The sequence below is a fragment of the Bombus terrestris genome, chromosome 12, assembly GCF_910591885.1.
Source record: "Bombus terrestris chromosome 12, iyBomTerr1.2, whole genome shotgun sequence".
In the NCBI taxonomy this organism is placed as follows: Eukaryota; Metazoa; Arthropoda; class Insecta; order Hymenoptera; family Apidae; genus Bombus; species Bombus terrestris.
Window position 1 is genome coordinate 6796077 of NC_063280.1, and position 18801 is coordinate 6814877.

Consider the following 18801-nt stretch of genomic DNA (forward strand, 5'->3'; position numbering starts at 1 on the left):
TGTATAATTTCAAAGACATTCTATACAGATAAGTAATTTTAATATGACACTTTTTGTTTTATGATAAAGAATTGTGAAATAAAATTATTTTCCTTAAAAAATAACAATAAGAATTTACTACACAATCAAATCCTGTCTGCAAACTTCCTTATTCCCATACATTCATATTTTCTTGTAATTCATAATATCAGAGACAATAATATACCCAAGGTATCAAATACTTTATTGTAAATATATATAAAAGTACATTCATTTAATACATTTGATTTAAAAGCTACTAATATTGTAACATTATCAATAAAAAATATAAAATATAATTTATCACAAGTTATTATAAAAAATAAAGTTCTATCTCATGCAACATATTAATCAAAATTCATATTATTACGTCGTTCAATATCTTTAATCTCTAACATATCTGTTTTAAGATGCAATTTCATTATTTCCCGCCAAATATCCATTCTATGTTGTTCATTATCAATTCCAAGTCTCAATAAAATATTTTCATTTATTCTTAACAAGACCCTTCCAGTGATATCGTGCTTAAAAAACACAAATGATATTGATCAATGTCGATCAATGCAGAAGTATATAAAATACAGAAACTATATATTTCCCTGTGTTTAAATAATTTAAATACTTACATATAGAAACTTTTCATGGTATAATTGATAATAATCACTGCAATGCCTCCTTAACCATTTTTGTACATCTAACACATTCCATAAATAAACAGGACGAGGTCTAGCAGTTTTGTTCTACAATATCCAATTCATTTACAATCAACATAAAGGTTTTATACCCTTAATTGCTGCATTTCTTTTATAAACAATTAATCAAATTCTAATCATGTTAACAATGATAGCGCTATCACCACAAGATGAACATACCTTTGGTTTATTAGTGGAATTAACAACCTCTTCTACCATTGTGTGCAAAATTCAAAATATAAAATTACAGAGAATACAAATAGAATAAAATGGGTTACAAAAAATTAAAAACAGTACGTAATGTATCCTCCTAATGATACAATCATAAAAATTGTATAAAATGTATCTTATTTAAAAACTTGTTATTGTTTTAATACACTAAAATGCATCGTAGAAAATATACAACATACAACAACTAAACAAAGTTAATTTAGAACGTTTCTTTTCGCTGCAAAATTATATTGCTTTTATCCATCTATCATTTGTAATGTTGAGCATAACTTCTCCATTTTGTCACTATGCAATACATCCATTTTAAAGTGTAAACACGCATGTATTGTCACTAGAAGTTCAGAAAGACGCTAGGCTAAATTGTAATTGCTCAAAATTCATATTATGTAAAACTTTTATTCATTTTAATCACGGACAATCAAATTTTATTTAAGCTATAAATATTTAATGGTAAAGTATTGTCCAAAAATTGTTTTAGTTAGATTACTTGATTAATGTTTCGTAATATCTGGTAATATCAGATAATATATTACAATGCATTTCAGCTTTTCTAATAAATATTATCGATCTATATATCTTTTTATGATTTAAGTTCCGTATTATACATTTGAAAATATATGAAATCTATGATATTGAATGACACAATTTTCTACAAGTAATGTTCGAAATATGCGAATTACAGTATTATATTACCTTAATTCCTTCTCTGTGATATATTTCATTTGGTAAACGTCACACATGCATTAACGCTTAACATTAAACAAACAAATAGCATTAAATTAATAAAAATTCAAAGCGCGCGAGTATCACGATTCAAACGCAATCTGAAACTGAATGCCAACTTAACATAAACGGAAGTACATTGATTTGACTTGCCAACTTCATTTAACGTCATTGAACATTGTTTCCGATCTTTCTCCAACAAGTGACGGAAGAAAATGGTAAGTATTTCTTATTTATCATGTATAATTCTTTTAGTTTGCGATATTGTGCATAGAGTATTTGTTTAATATATAATATTAATAAAAAAACTAGTGCGTAGGACGCAGTTTTACATAATATAATCAGTATTAACGGTGATGTATTCGTGAAATATGAAAGTGCAGAATGATTGTTGACCATGTGGTTCTCACATTGTGTATATTCGTAGAATATCATTTTTAAATAAACTATAATTTTTTCAAAACTAAGAACAAAATACACTGAAATCTAATATTTGTATTTTGAGTATTACATGTTAGGAATATTTGTATGTTTATATTTTATACATAACCTCCATGTATATTACTAATAATTTTAAACCTTAGAAGAAAAAGTTATAAACGTAATTAACAATTATCTATCCACCTTAGTAGGCATCAATATTCCATATCACTGTTATTGTTGTCTATTTCACTTTTCTATTTTCAGACTTGCAAACGCAGGAATGGTGGACGTGCCAAGCATGGCCGTGGCCATGTAAACCCTGTCCGTTGTACTAATTGTGCACGCTGTGTACCAAAAGATAAAGCAATTAAAAAATTCGTTATTCGTAATATCGTAGAAGCAGCTGCTGTAAGAGATATCACAGAAGCAAGCTTTTATTCTGCATATCAACTTCCAAAGTTGTATGCCAAGTTGCACTATTGCGTTTCTTGTGCTATTCACTCAAAAGTAGTTCGCAACAGATCAAAGGCAAATCGTCGTATTAGGACACCTCCAGTTCGTAATTTCCCCAGGGTAATTATTATTAAATTACATAGTTATGTATATTATTAATTTCATCATCAATTTTTTGATGTACATTTATTGTATCATATCTTTGTTCTGTTTAGGATCTGCGTCAGGGCCAACAAAACAGGAAATAAATTACTATGTAAATTTTAAATAAAATAAAGTATAAAATCGATATTAACTGCTTTTTATTTATATCATTTATTCTACAAGTTACAAGATAAATTATTTTAAACTTCCTATCATTCCTAAACAAGTCACTTTAAAAATTTCTTATTACATGATTCAAAATTAATATAATAATAATGAACAATGTAAAAATTACACAAGTTAAATGTATTTGCAGAGTCCCACATGAGATACACAAAGAAATCATACACTTTCAAGTGCAGTCTTAATATTAGCAAATACTAAACAATAGCTAATATTTATTTTCCAAAATGTGATGTTAAATATGAAGTGAAACTTTGTATCTAATGCCTGCTAATAATGCATAAAATTGATAAAAATATTTTGCATATAACTGTAGCAAGAATTCCGCTATTGTTGCATCTTTTTTGTAAAATTAATATACAATTAACAATAATTGCCCAGTACATCAAGGGGGGAATCATTTATTTGCTTCCTCCATTGCTTTTTTGAGCGTCTTTTCAAATATTTTTTTGGAATCGCAAAATCCTTGCTTTGTTTTCCCAAATGAATTTGGACCAGCAGAAGTTGGTGTTTCTCTTCCAATATTTCTCATCCTCATCCTTGCTTCTGCTGGCATTTCCTCAGGTTCATCTTCTTCATCTGCATTGAATACAGAAGCTACTGTTGGCCTCTGGATTGGTGTTGCCTTTACAGTGGGTTTCTAAAATACAGTTCTCATAAAAACAAATATATATATGCTTTCTTCAATTTATATATTACTACTTACTGATGTAGAGCCTAGCTTTATTTGAATACCCTTCTTTTGTTCTGTCCCACTTTTCTTCCCAAATCCAAATGCCAGCTTCTGTTTCTTGGCATCACTTTGATTGTAATTACCAGCCTCACAACGGTCATCTGATCTAATCGGTGAACGATCCCTTCCTCTGTCATCTCCCCTGGAGTCCTCTGCTCTGTACACACTTGACCCTGACAACGTCAAACACTGGCAAAGTTCAGATCAAGTTAAACAACATTGTATCTTTTAACCGGAAATATTTAAGCGGCATGCTTAGCACAAGTTTCTTGTAATTCCGAATAAAATTCAAAAACAAATGAAATCAATAAATGATGATGAAGAAGAAACAAGTGTGTATGTAACATACATGTCCTAAAGTTATTTATAACAATACGATATACGATATATGTATATTTACTTGATAATTTTATTACATAAGGTTAACATTCAATCCGTTTTTATTATTGTGAAGCATCCTTTGGCACATGGTTGTAGGATGCGTGCATCCAAAAACGATACATGAAAAGTAAGAAACGAGATTTAGAAAATAAAAATACGATTTGCACGTCTAGTTTTGTTCTAAAACTGCTTCGTAATAGATTTTCTAAATTACATATTTAGAATTTGGTGTTTCCATAATTAAAGATTGTGGGCATGAAATCAATAACGAAAACAAATCAAGACTAGAACACTATCCATTTTCTGCAAGGTACGAAGTAAATGTTATTTTACCAAATGCGACTGATACGATTATAAATAAAATGAATAAAACCTTTTCTATATTCGTCCGCTGGATTCCTCTTCGACATTTTTCTGATTTTCTTTGGACGCAATGCGAAATCGAGCGAACTGAAGCACTTTAACGACAGTAACTGCAGTTTACTTCACACTAGTGTACCTAACTGAGCGTAAATAGGGACATTTAAGGAAATATAGCAGCGGCTAGTAATTTTCTTATAACAGTTAGTACAGGTAGTACAAAAGAGAGGAAACAAAATTTAATTAATAAAATACATCTTTAATAATTACAGATACTAACGTTAATTAGAATTTGTAGTTTGGAAATTATTTTAAAAATATTCTTTTCATTTATTTAAATTTCCTTACCAAATCTCCTTTTCATTGGTGGTTATGCCTGGCGCTTCGTGCTGTATATTTGAATGTGCGTACAATACATATAAATAAAACATTTTAATCTTTGTTAATGTTAGTTATTCTATTGCATACATTGTTATATACAAGGTGAGTCATCTAAGGGTTTAAGCTGATTTCTAAGTACATCAGAAAGTTGTCAGAAATATATAGTGGCAACTGTAACGTTTATTTACTGATTCTAATGTGAAACTATAAAATTAATTATTTTGAGATAACAAACACATTGTTAATTTATTAACTGATTTATTAATTTATTAGTTAAATCATTGAAAGTATAATAGAAAAAACAAATAAAGTATACAAAGTGATCGTAATCTTATTTTCCTCGTGGATATTGATATAAAACTGTGAGTACGAGATCAGTTGTTGAAAAGCCACGAAAGCAAATGTATTTCTTTAGAATAATTAACTCAAACCACAGATAGCGATTTTAAAGTACATCTATAATTTTCAAAAATAGAACAACACCAAATCGTTACCAAAGCCGAAAAAAACATTAAAAGAAGGAACTGTTTTCCGTATGCTTCCAGTTGAATTTTTAGTTTATTTGCTTATTTAACAAAAGAAAGTTCCCATTATTTATTAGTGCGAAAATTCTAAATCGCCTTTTCGTTCGAAGATGTTACTAAACCGAATTGGATTCTTACTGGTGAGATCATTATAATTTTTTTGAAACGTTCTTCCCAAGGAAATATCTTTAATTTAATATTATTAATCTGATCTTCTACCATGACATTCATAATAATTACCAAATCTCGAAACTGTAAAGCGAACAAAGAATCTTACTCAATAAATTAAGTACATATTTACAAAATTCGTAGATAAGATTAGACGTCGGGGTTTATCATTTCAATTTATTTAAAACTCTTCCGAGCTGCTATAATATCTTCGCTTCTTCGATAATTTCCTTATCAGATACAGAAAATCGCAGGAACGATTCAATGATGATATTCATACTCTGAATATCATCGCATCGTTAATGTACACGATAATGAAGAATCATCGCAATTTTTATTTAACTGCTATTTTATAGGAATTATAATTACTTAAAACCTTTTGCAGCTTATACTTCCCTTCTCAATGACCTCTCCTACATACGAGACGACACAAAGTGATAATTGGCAACGTGATATACTTAAACTACATATTGGAAGTAAATATCTTTCCTGAAAATATCTTTGCTAGAAACGATTGTTTAACGAAGCTATGTTTCAGTGTACAAACCGGTTCCGATTTGCGAGGATAAAACCTATTGCGAAAATACGTTGTATTATCCAAGCGATATAGTGTCGAGGGAATTAGGAAAGAATCCCCATCTTCAAGATTATGCTACCGTGGATGATGTTCGTAAATTTCACGATCGGATTCATTGTCTTAGTAATTGGATATTATGACACGGGATACATGCAATTCTTTGATTTTTCTCGTCTTTTCATATTACCATCGAATAATCGTATCTGGTAGTAGTTAATAAACTACTATTCATTTCAGCTTATTAACATAGAAATTGCACTTGGTTACATATATACATGTACATGTATTTATTACAAGATATACGTTATCTTCATCGCACACTGTTACCGAATCTGTCTTACGTAATTATTTCTTTGGCGATGCATCGAATGTTCCTATTCTAGAACTGTCTTTGGTTTGCTGTAAGACGTTTTTGTTCCTTAAAACTACCTTAAACTATTTCATTGACTACTATTTGCATTTCACGCTTTGCACATTGCCCCCTTTGCTCGTTTCTCCTTCGATTCTATCTTTTTCTATCCTTTTTGGCCATTCGACAATTTCCGCTTTCCCTTCCGTATTTCTTCCACGCCCAGACTTTTTGTATCAATTTTTCTGCAAACCTTCCAGTGTTTAAATGTCCCTTCACTGGTATAATAAACGTCAGTTTTCCCCTTCACGCATCCAAAATCTACATGCTTTCTCCAAGCTGCCACACCTCGTTCCGTATTATAGAATAATAAAATGCTCTATAATAATGTTCAAAAAGAACCTCATTCCCGATCAATTTTACACATTACAAGCAATTCACACTATGCCTCGACTCAGCGTGCTGGCAGTTTAGTTCTAGCTAATTACGATAATGGTACATTTCTTAATTGGTATTCACACGCTTTCATATGTAGCCTTTTTTTATTTAACAGATAGATTCGTTACCAGGATACGGGGATGAACTGGAGGACAAACCACTTTGTTTGTCTACGGTAAATTAACGACTTGATCGATACTTCAATATTCTAATGTTATTGATATAATTATGTTGAAATCAAGACTTCCTTGGTTATCGTAGGAGCAACTTATATTTCCTAAATCAGGAATAACGAAAAATTTGGAATGGAAGTATATCATAAACCATGAAGACTTGGTACAAGCTGTACGCATCGAGACATGCGTGTAAGTATCATTTTATCAATTTTATATCAGTTTCTGTTCTGTTCGGTTTACGATAAATACGAAGATAATAAATTTATTCTGAAATTTCAATTTAATTTAATAATAGGGAAGAGAGCCGACCATGCAAAGTGATCGATGGTTTCGCCGAAGGATACTATACAAAGTGCAAACAGAAGTTCATATATCGCCAACTCTTGTCATTGACGGACAATGGTACGATAACCAACGATTACTTTGCATTCCCAGTAAATTGTTGCTGTCATGTCGAATTCAAAGTTGACAAATTTTTACATTCATTTAATTCTCATAAGAGATTAAAATGATGAGGACAAATGGATGCCATGTGTAACGTGATATTAAATATAAATATTATGGATATATATCCTATATTTATATTGCATTTTCTTATTACAGAACACGTGTAATGTACATTAATAAACGAAACACGATGCATTAATACCCAGTGCGATCATTTATAATAAATACTCGTCTTACTCGATTCAATAAAATTGCCTTTATGCGATCTTTGTGGTTACGGTATGGTCATCTTTATTTTATTTTATCTTTTTCTAACATGACAATACGTTAGAATCACAGGAGCATATCGATCAAAGTGCAAAAATATTTTATCAATCGTTTACGAAATGCGGAGCTCCACTTATCAACACAGATTGCATAGCAACATGTTTAGCTTTCTACATTGACAGATGCAACTATTTTTTATTCTATTCTACTTTCTGTCTAGTTAATGCTCATATTCGGCACACATTATAATTTCACTGGAACCTCTATTTTTATCATTAGCGGACATTCTAGTCTAACGCTTCACCTTTCACGCGCCTTTTTTATTCTTCTTCGTCTCGCCTCATATTTATACCTCCGCATCAACGTACAACGATTTCTCTCGCTTCAGGATAGATCGTTTCCTCTCGTGACATTATCTCGCGGTGCTTCTATCTAATTGTCTCCATACCATGTACTTACGTAAAGAGACACGACCATTTTAATTTGCACGTGGCTGTAGATATAAAAGTCGATTCGTTCGTCATAATTCTTAATAATAATTCAAAGTAACTGAGCCGTGCGTAAACGTGACATAGAAAATATAGGTATCACGGCAGGATAATTATTCGTGAAATTAATTAAAAAAATAAAGAAATTCACGAGAACGTATTACGCGCAACAAATTGTGTCGACCGATATAATCATCGGAATTACCTTGCCACGAATTAGATGACTGCGTAAGAATAACCATTCATCGTGAATACCTATACGTGTAACCGGATACAAATAATGGTAGAATTCCGCCGATTTGCTTTGCTTTCTATTCGGCATATTCAGTTCGGAGTTCAACTCGGTGCATTAGACTAGAAATCGATAATTCTTATACCATATCATATAGATTTCCTCTATGGATAGATATTTATTATTACAATTATCTGTATAGCTATTACGTAGTTGAAAATTTATCGTTTGAAGATTTCTATATATTCTGCTACATCGCGAAGTATTAAGTGTCATTAAAATATAAATCATTTCCTATTCTTTTCTATCCTTCATCGTCGAGTTTCCCATCGAATACGTATGAACGTAAGCTTAACGAGGTTCTAGTTACGTCATTGCTTAAGTAGCCGATTATGTTGTTCACGTAGAGCGAAGCAGGAACAGGGAAAATATGAAAACCAATGAGCGGCCCGATGAAAATCGCGCTATTCATTATTCCGAGGGATGTACCTGCATTTCACTGAAATCGCTTTCATTAGCGTGCTTCGACTGAGGAACTTGTATAGGAAAAGGAACGCGCGTTCGCTTCTTCCTCTCCTTCAAGGTTCTCCGTTACGCTTCCCGAATCGTATTTCAGCATAATATAGCGTGCATGATAGACTATGAATTTTGGACGCATCGTTTGGGTGCAACGGAAGAAAGTAAGCCATTGACACGATTGGCAAATTTCCAAAGTGCACGGCAAACTCGCGGAAGACACAGGATGACGACGAAGCGCAGACACGACGAATAGCTTTAAATAGAATTATCCTATCCGATGGAAACTCCATAGAATAATTGATAATTAGCGATATCTGTGGCAGTTCTAATTCTAATTCTCAGTTTCTAAATAAAGTCAAGCGATGTCTTAATTTTGGAAAGACGATCGTTTTATAGGACGAAGCTTTATATTTACCCCCTCCGATCTTTGCTATGCAATATATTTAAAAGCAAATTTACATAAATACTTGCTATTAATGTAAATCATAGAAATAATCGAAATAGTTGCAGCCTTAACGAGAACAATTGGAGGCAAGAACTAAATGGAAAATTGATGTTTGAGCATTAGAAAATTTCACCGGATACGGATCTGCGGATCTCGATGAATCGGCTTAACCTTCTTATAAACGAAAGGAAAAGAGATTCGCTTCCAAATTTTGGAAAAAAAACAAAAACATTCTCGTAGTGGGCAACGCTCTCCCGTAAAAGCTAACAAGGTGGGAGTCAGTATAAAGAGAGGAAATACTCGATGGCGATGGCCAGTGAGTTCAGTGAGAGTGCCGTGATCCTTTTACCGATCTACCGTGAAAGTCAACGATGAAGGTACGCGTCTCAAGATCATTGTGTACCGAATTTCTTTCGGTTCATATGTGAAGTGCTCATTTTTCTATCAAAAATCATACTCTTCCCTTTTTTGCTCGAACCGATTAATGGGCCCGTACCGACCTTGTCAAGAAGAAGACCTTAGAAATCCTGAAATATAATTTACATTTGCGCGAATTAATTATACTTATCAATTTGAAAATTCACCACGAGCAAATTCCATTTATTCGAATTCTACTTTAGCAAAGAAATCTTAATCAATGCCTGAATTAAATATGTACTCCTGCCGAATCCGATTATCTGGACGTTGAACTTCTATCATTACGCGAACGAAAAGTCGTTTAAAGAAGAAGGACTAGTTATACGTACGAGTACTGTTTATGCTCCAATGAGTCCAGAATTTCGGACCCAATGGATTTCCATTGTTCTTAAAATTTCCTCTTGATAAGATCGATGTTACTTCAGTCTGAAATTCGATTTATAAGATCGTTTTATAAGGCGATCTCTTTGCGGTTTCGCTTCCTGTGGCGCGATCGAGGGTCGAGGCGTTGCGATTAAAATCCATGTGAAAGTAAAGGATATTTGTTTCCACTCATGGATATGTTCTTCCCGAGATGCACACGCGGCAACGTAGAGAATTGCATTTTGTTCTGGCGCCTTCGATCTCGCGATGTTTAGAAGGTAAAAGTGTGAAGAAACGCGACGATCATTGTCATTAACGAGCGGTCGCTTACCCGTGAGAAATCTCGTTTATTCGTTTGATAACTAAAACAATCTCTCTCAACACAATACTAAATATCGTCTTGCGTTTTACTTCGCATTACCCTTTCTGCGAAAGTATTCCACTCGATTTTTTCTACGTACGATTTTTCCGCCGCAAATTTTCCATTCCAAAGACGACACTTTACGAACTTTCTTCCGACGAAGAAAACATTTGTCGCTGTTAAATAAACGAATATAACAGAAGTCTTTAAGCGTTTAGTTTAAAAATAAAAGTAACAAAAATATGAAAGTTGTGGCGGTTCCCAAGATGAAAGTTAAAATGGATGACGAAAGATCGTGGCGAAGTATTCGTTTGTATCGATATAACAGGTATAACAGGAAATGATTTTCGCGATAGGCAGATTCTTCGACCGGACAGGTACCTTTCTTTCCAAGGAATCGGATCTTGGTGCTCAAGGTGACGTTTTTATGATGTACCGGCTGGCTAGACGCTTTTTAGAAATCGTGTCGAGAGTAACGCAAGCTGGAGCCTTTGGTAACTAGGTCAAACGTTGGCACCACCAAGTGCAAGGACAAGGACACTTTGATCACTTTCGTCCGGCTGAGATAATTCACATTCCCCTCGAGTCGTTAGGCTAAAAATACGGAAATAAGTTTCACGGTGTTTATCACTTCGGCACGAGTCGTTACAGAATCGTAAAAAACTTTATTTCCATTGAACTTGTGGCTCGATTGAAATGTTCAAAACACGACGGTTCTTCTTAATGGGATAAAGAATCTATCTTGGAGGAAAATGTGAGTTTGAAACGCGAGTCGATGTTTCTACAATTTTTAGCGAAACTTGCAACGTTATTTATCCAAGAAAAGGATGGTGCAGTTGAACGTAGACGAGGATGATTCTGCAAACTGGAATTTTTATTTTCAAGTAGCAGTTGAGCATTTGTTTATTCGATTTTTGCAAGCGAATGAGGAATGTAGATCGCTGGAGATTTCTACTGAATCTCTGCAACGAGCGTGAGTTCGTTTTGCTTGCAATTTATGATCGTACGGGACTATTTATCCTATTTTATTCGAAATACAAGAAAGAAAAATTCTTGAAAAATCTTTAGGCTATTTTCTAAAAAATCAGAGCATAGGCTATCAGGAAAAGAATTACCGTGAAACTTGGTAAAAATTCGAGAGGCGTGAAGCTCAATTGCAACTTTTAGATTGGAACTTCGGAAACAGACAAACGATCGAAGATCGACTTTCGATCTGTATCGAGGTTTTTCATGCTTTTGATTGACAACACTCGTCGTCAATTTCTTAGTTTCTTTTTCTCTCGATACAGTTTGCGAAACCAGTAATTCTGTCAAGATCGTTGATCGTCGCTGCAATCACATACATAGACATAGCTAAGACACGCGTCTTCGTATGACTTTCACCAAGAGCCGCTCTACTTGTCGCATTCACGTTCCAATGCTACATGTTTCACTGATTTATAAACTTACTAACATGTTACGCTGCAATGCCCTGTTAGGCATTGCATATACCATTGATCCAATATACCGTCCAAATATCTTCAAACAAGTACAGCGAGTACGATCCTAAATATCCTCCTAATTGTCTTTTAACTCATTCGAAACTTCCTTCCTATCGTAATTCGTAATAAATACGGTAGTGCGCAAATGCTTATGGCAACCACCGTATGCATCAGCAATGCTGAAAATTCGTTTCCAAAGGGATAAACGATCTACTCGAATTTCCATTGGCTTCGAATGAGTTAAAAACGATAAGACAATATCGATAATCACGTTCCAATGAATTTCAGTTACTGTGGCTGTTCACCCTCGGCTGTACCGTCGTCGTCGTTCTATCGGGAAGCACAGACTCGAACGAAAAAGCGTTGCGAGCACGTGCATCGGCGCAACTCGAGCGATTAGCCCCCTATCGAAGAACATCGACAGACCAAGGGACAATCGACGAACAGTGGCAGCTGCTGGAAAATGCGGCCAACGACCCCGCAATTAACAAACTCAGCGACCAACAAGTCTTGGAGATCTATCGGCTTCTTCCAGAAAATCTACAGAGAGACGTCATAGATCGAGTTGGCGGGAATCGAGCTATGATCGAGATGCTGGCAAACCAGAAATACATGGCGTTCATGCAGGATAGGATAAAGCGATCAGGATCGAAACGCGAGATATACGATCGTGATGGATACGAGTCGCCACCAGACGGATACGCGCACGAGTACACAGGATACGGGCATAATACATACGGAGAGCACGACGAAGGAAATTCAGAATCGTCTGGATCTGGATCTGATTCTGGATCGATTCTAAAAGGATCTGGCAGCCTGATCGGTGGCATAGCCAAAGGTATAATCAGTGGTCTGGTGAGCGCATCCAGCAGCGCTTCGAAAGGATCTTCCTCGATCTCGGCGCAGAGTTCCCAGACGAGTTCGGGCGACGATAAACCAAAGCCGAAACCAGAATATGGACAAGTTTACTCGGTAACTATGTAGACATTGGCAAGTTAAAATTAAAACGAGCGGGTTCGATTGAGATACGCGGTCGCAATTAATTTTGTATGAGATGGATCGGTGTCGATCGCCGCACATTGGCGAGCAATGAAAATGCAGTTTTCAGTTCTATATCGAAGGAAATGTTCGTGAAAAATTTCCAAACGAATTGCATGCTGGCGGAAGTTGATGTATGCGCATAACGGAACGAGCGGATATCAGCAATGCTGGTATTTGGAAACGAGATTATGAAGGCCTTTATAGCGAATTTTACGTAATTAGCTTCAGGTGAAAGTGAATTCATCTGCGTAGAAAGTTCGTTTGTGTTTCGATATGACAACGGTTTGATTTGACGAAAAAGAAGAAGCAAAGAAATTCCGAAATTTATGGAGCTTTCTTTAAACGAACCCGTGAGCTATCATCAAACGCTCAGTCGTTTTTTGGCGAAAACGATGTAGAGTAGAATGACAGATGTAGAAACATTAGTACAAACGATTATATCGATATATTAGCTGCACGAAAAAGACATCGTTATGTGGGTCGTTCAGGTTGCAATTAAGGAGGGAAATCTTTAGCTGGCTCTTGTCTTCGCACGCCCCTTAGCTAATCGTAGAAAATATTTCACGCTGAACGAATTTCACGATGGAAATAGGAAACGTGTCAATTACGAATCGTTGTCGAATGAAATTCTTCCGAGTATATAATGGGTATGGCGAAACTTTCATTCTTTTTATACGATCTACAAAAGTTTGTTACAAATGAGCGCAACAGTATTTCACAATTAGTTGATTCACGAATACCAGGCCGCATAGAAATTTGCAATTTCCATCGTGAAATTACGATGCTCGTGTAATCGACGTTGAGTGAAACAGGTCGACCGTAACATGTCATCGGCGATCGTTCGAACCTGTCGTGATTGAGTTTGATTTGCAACATAGAAGCAACGATTAAGGAAATGATCCGAATCTCCAAAGAACGTCGAATTGTAATTTGAAAATGTTGGAGCGCGCATTTTTTATATATTAAATAGAAGATGGAAGGAACACCGGGTGTGTGAAAAATGTGACACAGATAGTTCACGTTACCATAGTATGCATAGTTCTTATATTAATATAGAGGCATTCTTATAATAATCCCAGCTGTATCGTGCAATATATAATACTCAATAAAGTACAGATTAAATCGCATCTCGATTAATTTGCGCAACACGTGCCTTGTTAATGGAATTTTTCTATGATAGTACAACGATAAGGCGTTCGACATGTGGGACTTCAAAAAGGCGATCATTACCACGTTAATGCAAGCCGTAAAAGCCATAAGTGGCGGTGTGATTGCTTTGAAAGGTCAGCTGCTGAAAGGGGGCGCTTACCTTGTTGCGGCCAAGAGCAAAATTATCACTAAAACCGGGGATGCTATCACGACCTTGGGTCGTAATATCGTCAAGAGTGCCGTGCATCCTCCTCAACCTCATCCTGGGTACTTGTACGATCATCCTCCGGAAGGTGGTGAGTGATTCTCTAATTTAAACTCTCGTCGCTTAACGTGTAATATTCTCGTGTTGGTAACTTGATGATCAATAACACACAGACAACGAATAATTTTCTATGCGTCTCTGACTTACGATATGTAGTTTAATGATATTATATACATAATTTACGGAGCAGTTGGCTACCAAAATTCATGAAATTACTTTAATTTAATGTACACATCAGCTTAAAGATAATTGGAAATTAAAAGTGGAATGAAACGGAACAGGTCACGAAGAAAGTTACGATGGACCACCGCCCAGTATCGAGGAATATGGCGAACCTCATGACGAGTATCAGGAGAACGGAAATTATGATTCATCCTCGGATGGTAAGGCTTCTCGATGTGAATAACGATCATTGAAACACGTTATTAACACCGCAGCATCGATACTAATACACTAATAATCTCTTACTTTTCTAAAGTTTCATTTGCAAAGGCATTGCGTTTGATTGGAATGCAATTTGCGATTCCACATAGCAACGTTAACTGGTTAACTCGAAATACGCTTATATTCTTGATTCGAACGTGTGATACGCTCCATGTATATACATACGTACGTTATATATGTAAGGGTGCCCTTATACTCTAGTAAAAAGAATTCGGTGAGAGGCGTAGAATCTCTGGAGAACACTGTTATGCGTTTTGGAATAAAGAAAGTAAGAGCGATCTTCGCTTTCAAATGAGATCGTAATCTGCGGAACTTTCCTCCGTGTACGAGCACGAGGAAAGCGGAGAAGAGAGATGGGCTGCGGAAGAATTCCCGTAGTGGTATGTTGAATTCCGCAGCCGTTCGTTATACAGGGTGTTCATGATTTCAATTTCGTCAATTCGATTCCACACTTGCTCGTTTTGGCTCCGTTCCCTTTTTTTTTTTTTTTTTTTTTGAGAAAATTTCGACAAAGAAACGAAGAAGTTTTCGGTTTCAAAATTATTTATTTAAGCCCACTTGTGGCGATAACGCGAGTAAACAAATAAATAAACGAAAGAACGAAAGTATTTTTGCTTTTTCTTTCCTAGTTTATCGATAGCCCACACGCTCGTGAAAGCCTGACATTTAAATCGGGAACACCCTGTACATATTCGGCGCCTTAAACACAGGTCCCACCACTGTGAATTCTTCTTCAATCGTAACATGCTTCTTTACTACGTGTCACGTTTCTACGACAACGGTCTCTTTGAGACACCCGTAATAATTAGCCTCTTCCGTGAGAACGATTCTTTCTTCGGTGATCTTCAAAATCCCAAGTTAATCCACTTTCGCTCTGAACCTTTCGATATATCACACCGTTAACGCGACTTTCTCCCAACAAGATCATCGATCCTTTCGATAGGATGCTTGTGTGAAACAGGTTTGCCAGTTTGTATTTAAACAAGTTGTATTAATCCTGGAATATTATAATAGAGTGCTGTATTCTCACCGGTTTCTGTTTCATCCATTCCTAAACGGTGCTAGCTCTTTGTAATTTACGCTTTCTAGTCATTTTCTAGCATGGGAAGACCAAAACTATCTGGCATATCTGGACTTTATTTCAAGTGTCATGATGTCATGCGAGCAAAATCATGCTTTTCATGGATAGGCTGTTCTACTGTCTGTGTACTGTATGTAGGTGTAACATCGCAGGACTAATCGAGATGTGCGAATTTATGCATTGACTGACGATTTAATACGTCGATAAAATGATGTATCACAAAATGATCGAGTTTATAAATCGATAAAGTTGTACAGAAAGTGTGCCTACTAATACACTTGTACATACGATCGGCTACATAGTAACAACTAAACGGATTAACTTTTCGTTTCATGAACTTCGATTAAAAGAAAGCGCAAAACGAACGTTTATCGATAAAGAAAAGGCACTTATTAACGCTTAAAAGTAGCGATTATTAATACAATAGAATGTGGTTAAGCGTATTTAATATTCAACGTTCTAACGAATTTATCATAACTTCATGAAACGAAGGATTATCGCTCAGACACGACTGACAGACGTTACATTTACAGTTGCCCAGGCGGGCCTTCTAATCGTGAAACCAACGAAACCGGACGATTACGGTTACGATCAGCACACAGCGGACTTGGACGCCCAAAAACCTGCGGTGACACACTCCGAAGACAATTACTACGGCCCACCACCGGAACTGTCCCACGAAGACATCGGAAACACCGTGTTAGGAAATGCAAACAGCTATCAAAATTTTAATCAACACGATCACAACGTGAATTCAAATTCAGTATCGCCGTTGTCCGGCTACGATCACGTTAAAGGACTCGACTACACTTCGCTTGCTTCTGGTTCACCGTCGAACCATCACAGTCCGCTGTCTATTCAACAGAGCGTCGAATATCCACCGATACACATTCAATACTCTCTTCCAGATAAAGGCAACTTGCAGATTTTAAACGGAGATACGAGCGGCAACGATCTGTCCGTGTACTCGAGCTTATCGATCGACACAGACCCACGGAAAATAGAGTCGATTAAAATATCCGCGGAGTTGCCCAAGTTGCAACCGCATACGAACTTGCAGAATTTGCCATTGCTGCCGTACTCTTATCCGCTGCAAGAACCACTGAAGATACCACTGTGGAATCCGCATATCTCGTCGCCGTATTGGCAAAATCAGGGATTGCTTCAGCCGTACGCTAATTTCAATCTTCATGGCTTGTATCGAAGAAGAAGCAGCTCGCAGAGGAGAAGATCCGTCAGCGAGATCGCGCAACGTATGAGACTGCAACGAGGCTAGAACCGAAGAATAGTCGCAGGTAATTGGAATCGCGTTAGACCTCGTGAATATCCTGCACCGTGTGTTTACTTGGCACGCGAAGTTTCACGCGAAGCGATCTCACCAAGATCTGACGTTGCTGAGATGGTTCGTGTCGGGTTCTCCGATCATGCGGCAGCTGACGAGAGACCGGAGTCTGCGATTTCTCAGTCGTTCGATCGCAGGCGTCGTGATTTTTCTAATTTTCTTTCGAGACTTTGCCACGTCTTCTGTGTCCTGTTTAATTCCTGATATATCTAAGAACATACACGAAGCAAAGATTCGATCAGTGTCATGAATAGCAGCTGTAAGTATAATAGCTAATTGGAAGCGAGCTGCGAGTATCTTGCGTCACCTATAGTGTACCTTATCGTCCATATTTTACTCCTCATCTCGTTACTAGTGAACATTGCGTAACTCGGACACACGGAAGCTCAGAATGATGCGATACTCAGCATCCAGAGAACGTGGCTCTTCTGTTATCCTGAACAGTTCTGTCGCTTTTTCTCCAGTTCGCCTTCCACAGTCAAATCCATACTACTTTTATATTTTATAATTTGCAAATATAATTATAATTTCCTTCCGATACTTTCTGTTACAGTGGTCTACTCCTATTCGTATTACCCGGTCGTCAATGGATTCGAAAGATGTCACAAATGCTAAAGAAGCCAGGCATTCGTGTTGGGATTGAAAACTATAGTGAATGCAAGGAAATTCAGTGTACGTAATATCGTCGAGGAAACTTCGTAAAATTGTTCCCAAAGGACCGATCCAGGAAGGAGGAATGTTAGCTAGAGACAATTTACCTACATACGAATATGTATGCGTACGTGTGTTGGCGCGTGTGTGAGCGTGTTCGCCCGAGTTTCGGCTTTCGCCTCGTTATCGTCGTAAAAGAAAACCTGGAAATTTCATGGATTCGATGGAAGTTATTCGAAGACCAATTCTCACGGAATTATCATAGAAAAAAGAAAGCTGTCCGACATGCAAATGAAGGAACGACGAACGTAGGACAATTATGGACAGCAGTCGAGTTAACGTATTATACTTTGTAGTTGATTTTATCTTGTGATACGCGTTGAATAGCCAATGAGCCGTGCGATGTTCACTCTTTTCGCATGATCGCCGTAATAAATACGACCGTTGCATCTGGTTTTCGTTGATTGCCGATCGTTAAGAAGGCGAGCGTGCTGTATGAAAGTTTATAACGATTCATTATGCGTATAAATGCAAATGTAGCTCGAGTAACGCTGATGCCGATTTTCATGCAGCGAAGGAGGCCATAATAATACGATTAACTACTTTATTCTCCCTTCCTTTTCTCCTAACACTCATTAGAATTCGTAATTATAGTCATCGTAGTATTTTTATTACGCTCTCTACGACTTGACCTTGTTTTAATTAGTCTTTTATGGTGTATATACAGTTTCGCAAGTGAACCATCGAGTTTGAATAAATATTTGTTGTTATTGTTATCCTTTGACTTTTATTATTCGCTATTGTTATCGTTGATAATTTAATAAACTAATTTTATCTTAATTCCCCCTTCTTCA

At 36.2% G+C, this 18801-nt stretch overlaps 5 protein-coding genes across 8 annotated transcripts; 3 read left to right on the forward strand and 2 right to left on the reverse strand.

The window, feature by feature from the left end:
* Positions 1–202: 202 nt before the first annotated feature.
* Positions 203–1246, reverse strand: LOC100652134 (protein aveugle). Its single transcript, XM_003399883.4, has 3 exons — positions 891–1246; positions 645–758; positions 203–542 (listed from the first exon to the last, which is right to left on the reverse strand). The coding sequence occupies exons 1-3, from the start codon at positions 927–929 to the stop codon at positions 366–368; spliced, it is 330 nt and encodes a 109-aa protein (XP_003399931.1). The 5' UTR covers positions 930–1246; the 3' UTR covers positions 203–365.
* A 493-nt stretch (positions 1247–1739) lies between these two features.
* Positions 1740–2829, forward strand: LOC100652012 (40S ribosomal protein S26). The gene is made up of 3 exons (XM_003399882.4): positions 1740–1882; positions 2352–2660; positions 2756–2829. The coding sequence occupies exons 1-3, from the start codon at positions 1880–1882 to the stop codon at positions 2786–2788; spliced, it is 345 nt and encodes a 114-aa protein (XP_003399930.1). The 5' UTR covers positions 1740–1879; the 3' UTR covers positions 2789–2829.
* On the reverse strand, positions 2826–4501 carry LOC100651815 (PEST proteolytic signal-containing nuclear protein). The gene is made up of 3 exons (XM_003399881.4): positions 4355–4501; positions 3574–3773; positions 2826–3507 (listed from the first exon to the last, which is right to left on the reverse strand). The coding sequence occupies exons 1-3, from the start codon at positions 4389–4391 to the stop codon at positions 3265–3267; spliced, it is 480 nt and encodes a 159-aa protein (XP_003399929.1). The 5' UTR covers positions 4392–4501; the 3' UTR covers positions 2826–3264.
* Positions 4502–4873: 372 nt separating this feature from the next.
* Positions 4874–7652, forward strand: LOC100651697 (protein spaetzle-like). Of its 4 annotated transcripts, none has more exons than XM_012315194.3 (7): positions 4874–5084; positions 5198–5386; positions 5800–5890; positions 5953–6080; positions 6894–6953; positions 7040–7143; positions 7250–7551. In XM_012315194.3, exons 2-7 carry the CDS (start codon positions 5357–5359, stop codon positions 7464–7466), a joined length of 630 nt encoding a protein of 209 aa, XP_012170584.1. In that variant the 5' UTR covers positions 4874–5084; positions 5198–5356; the 3' UTR covers positions 7467–7551. The 4 variants fall into 4 exon arrangements, with proteins under 4 accessions (XP_012170584.1, XP_012170585.1, XP_012170586.1 ...); XM_012315196.3 differs by lacking the exon at positions 4874–5084 and adding an exon at positions 7558–7652 and having other exon boundaries at positions 5091–5386; positions 7250–7356; XM_012315195.3 differs by lacking the exon at positions 5198–5386.
* Positions 7653–9607: 1955 nt separating this feature from the next.
* On the forward strand, positions 9608–18723 carry LOC100651969. The gene is made up of 6 exons (XM_020865917.2): positions 9608–9729; positions 12263–12946; positions 14196–14460; positions 14711–14812; positions 16488–17249; positions 17850–18723. Exons 1-5 carry the CDS (start codon positions 9724–9726, stop codon positions 17228–17230), a joined length of 1800 nt encoding a protein of 599 aa, XP_020721576.2. The 5' UTR covers positions 9608–9723; the 3' UTR covers positions 17231–17249; positions 17850–18723.
* The last annotated feature ends 78 nt before the right edge of the window (positions 18724–18801 follow it).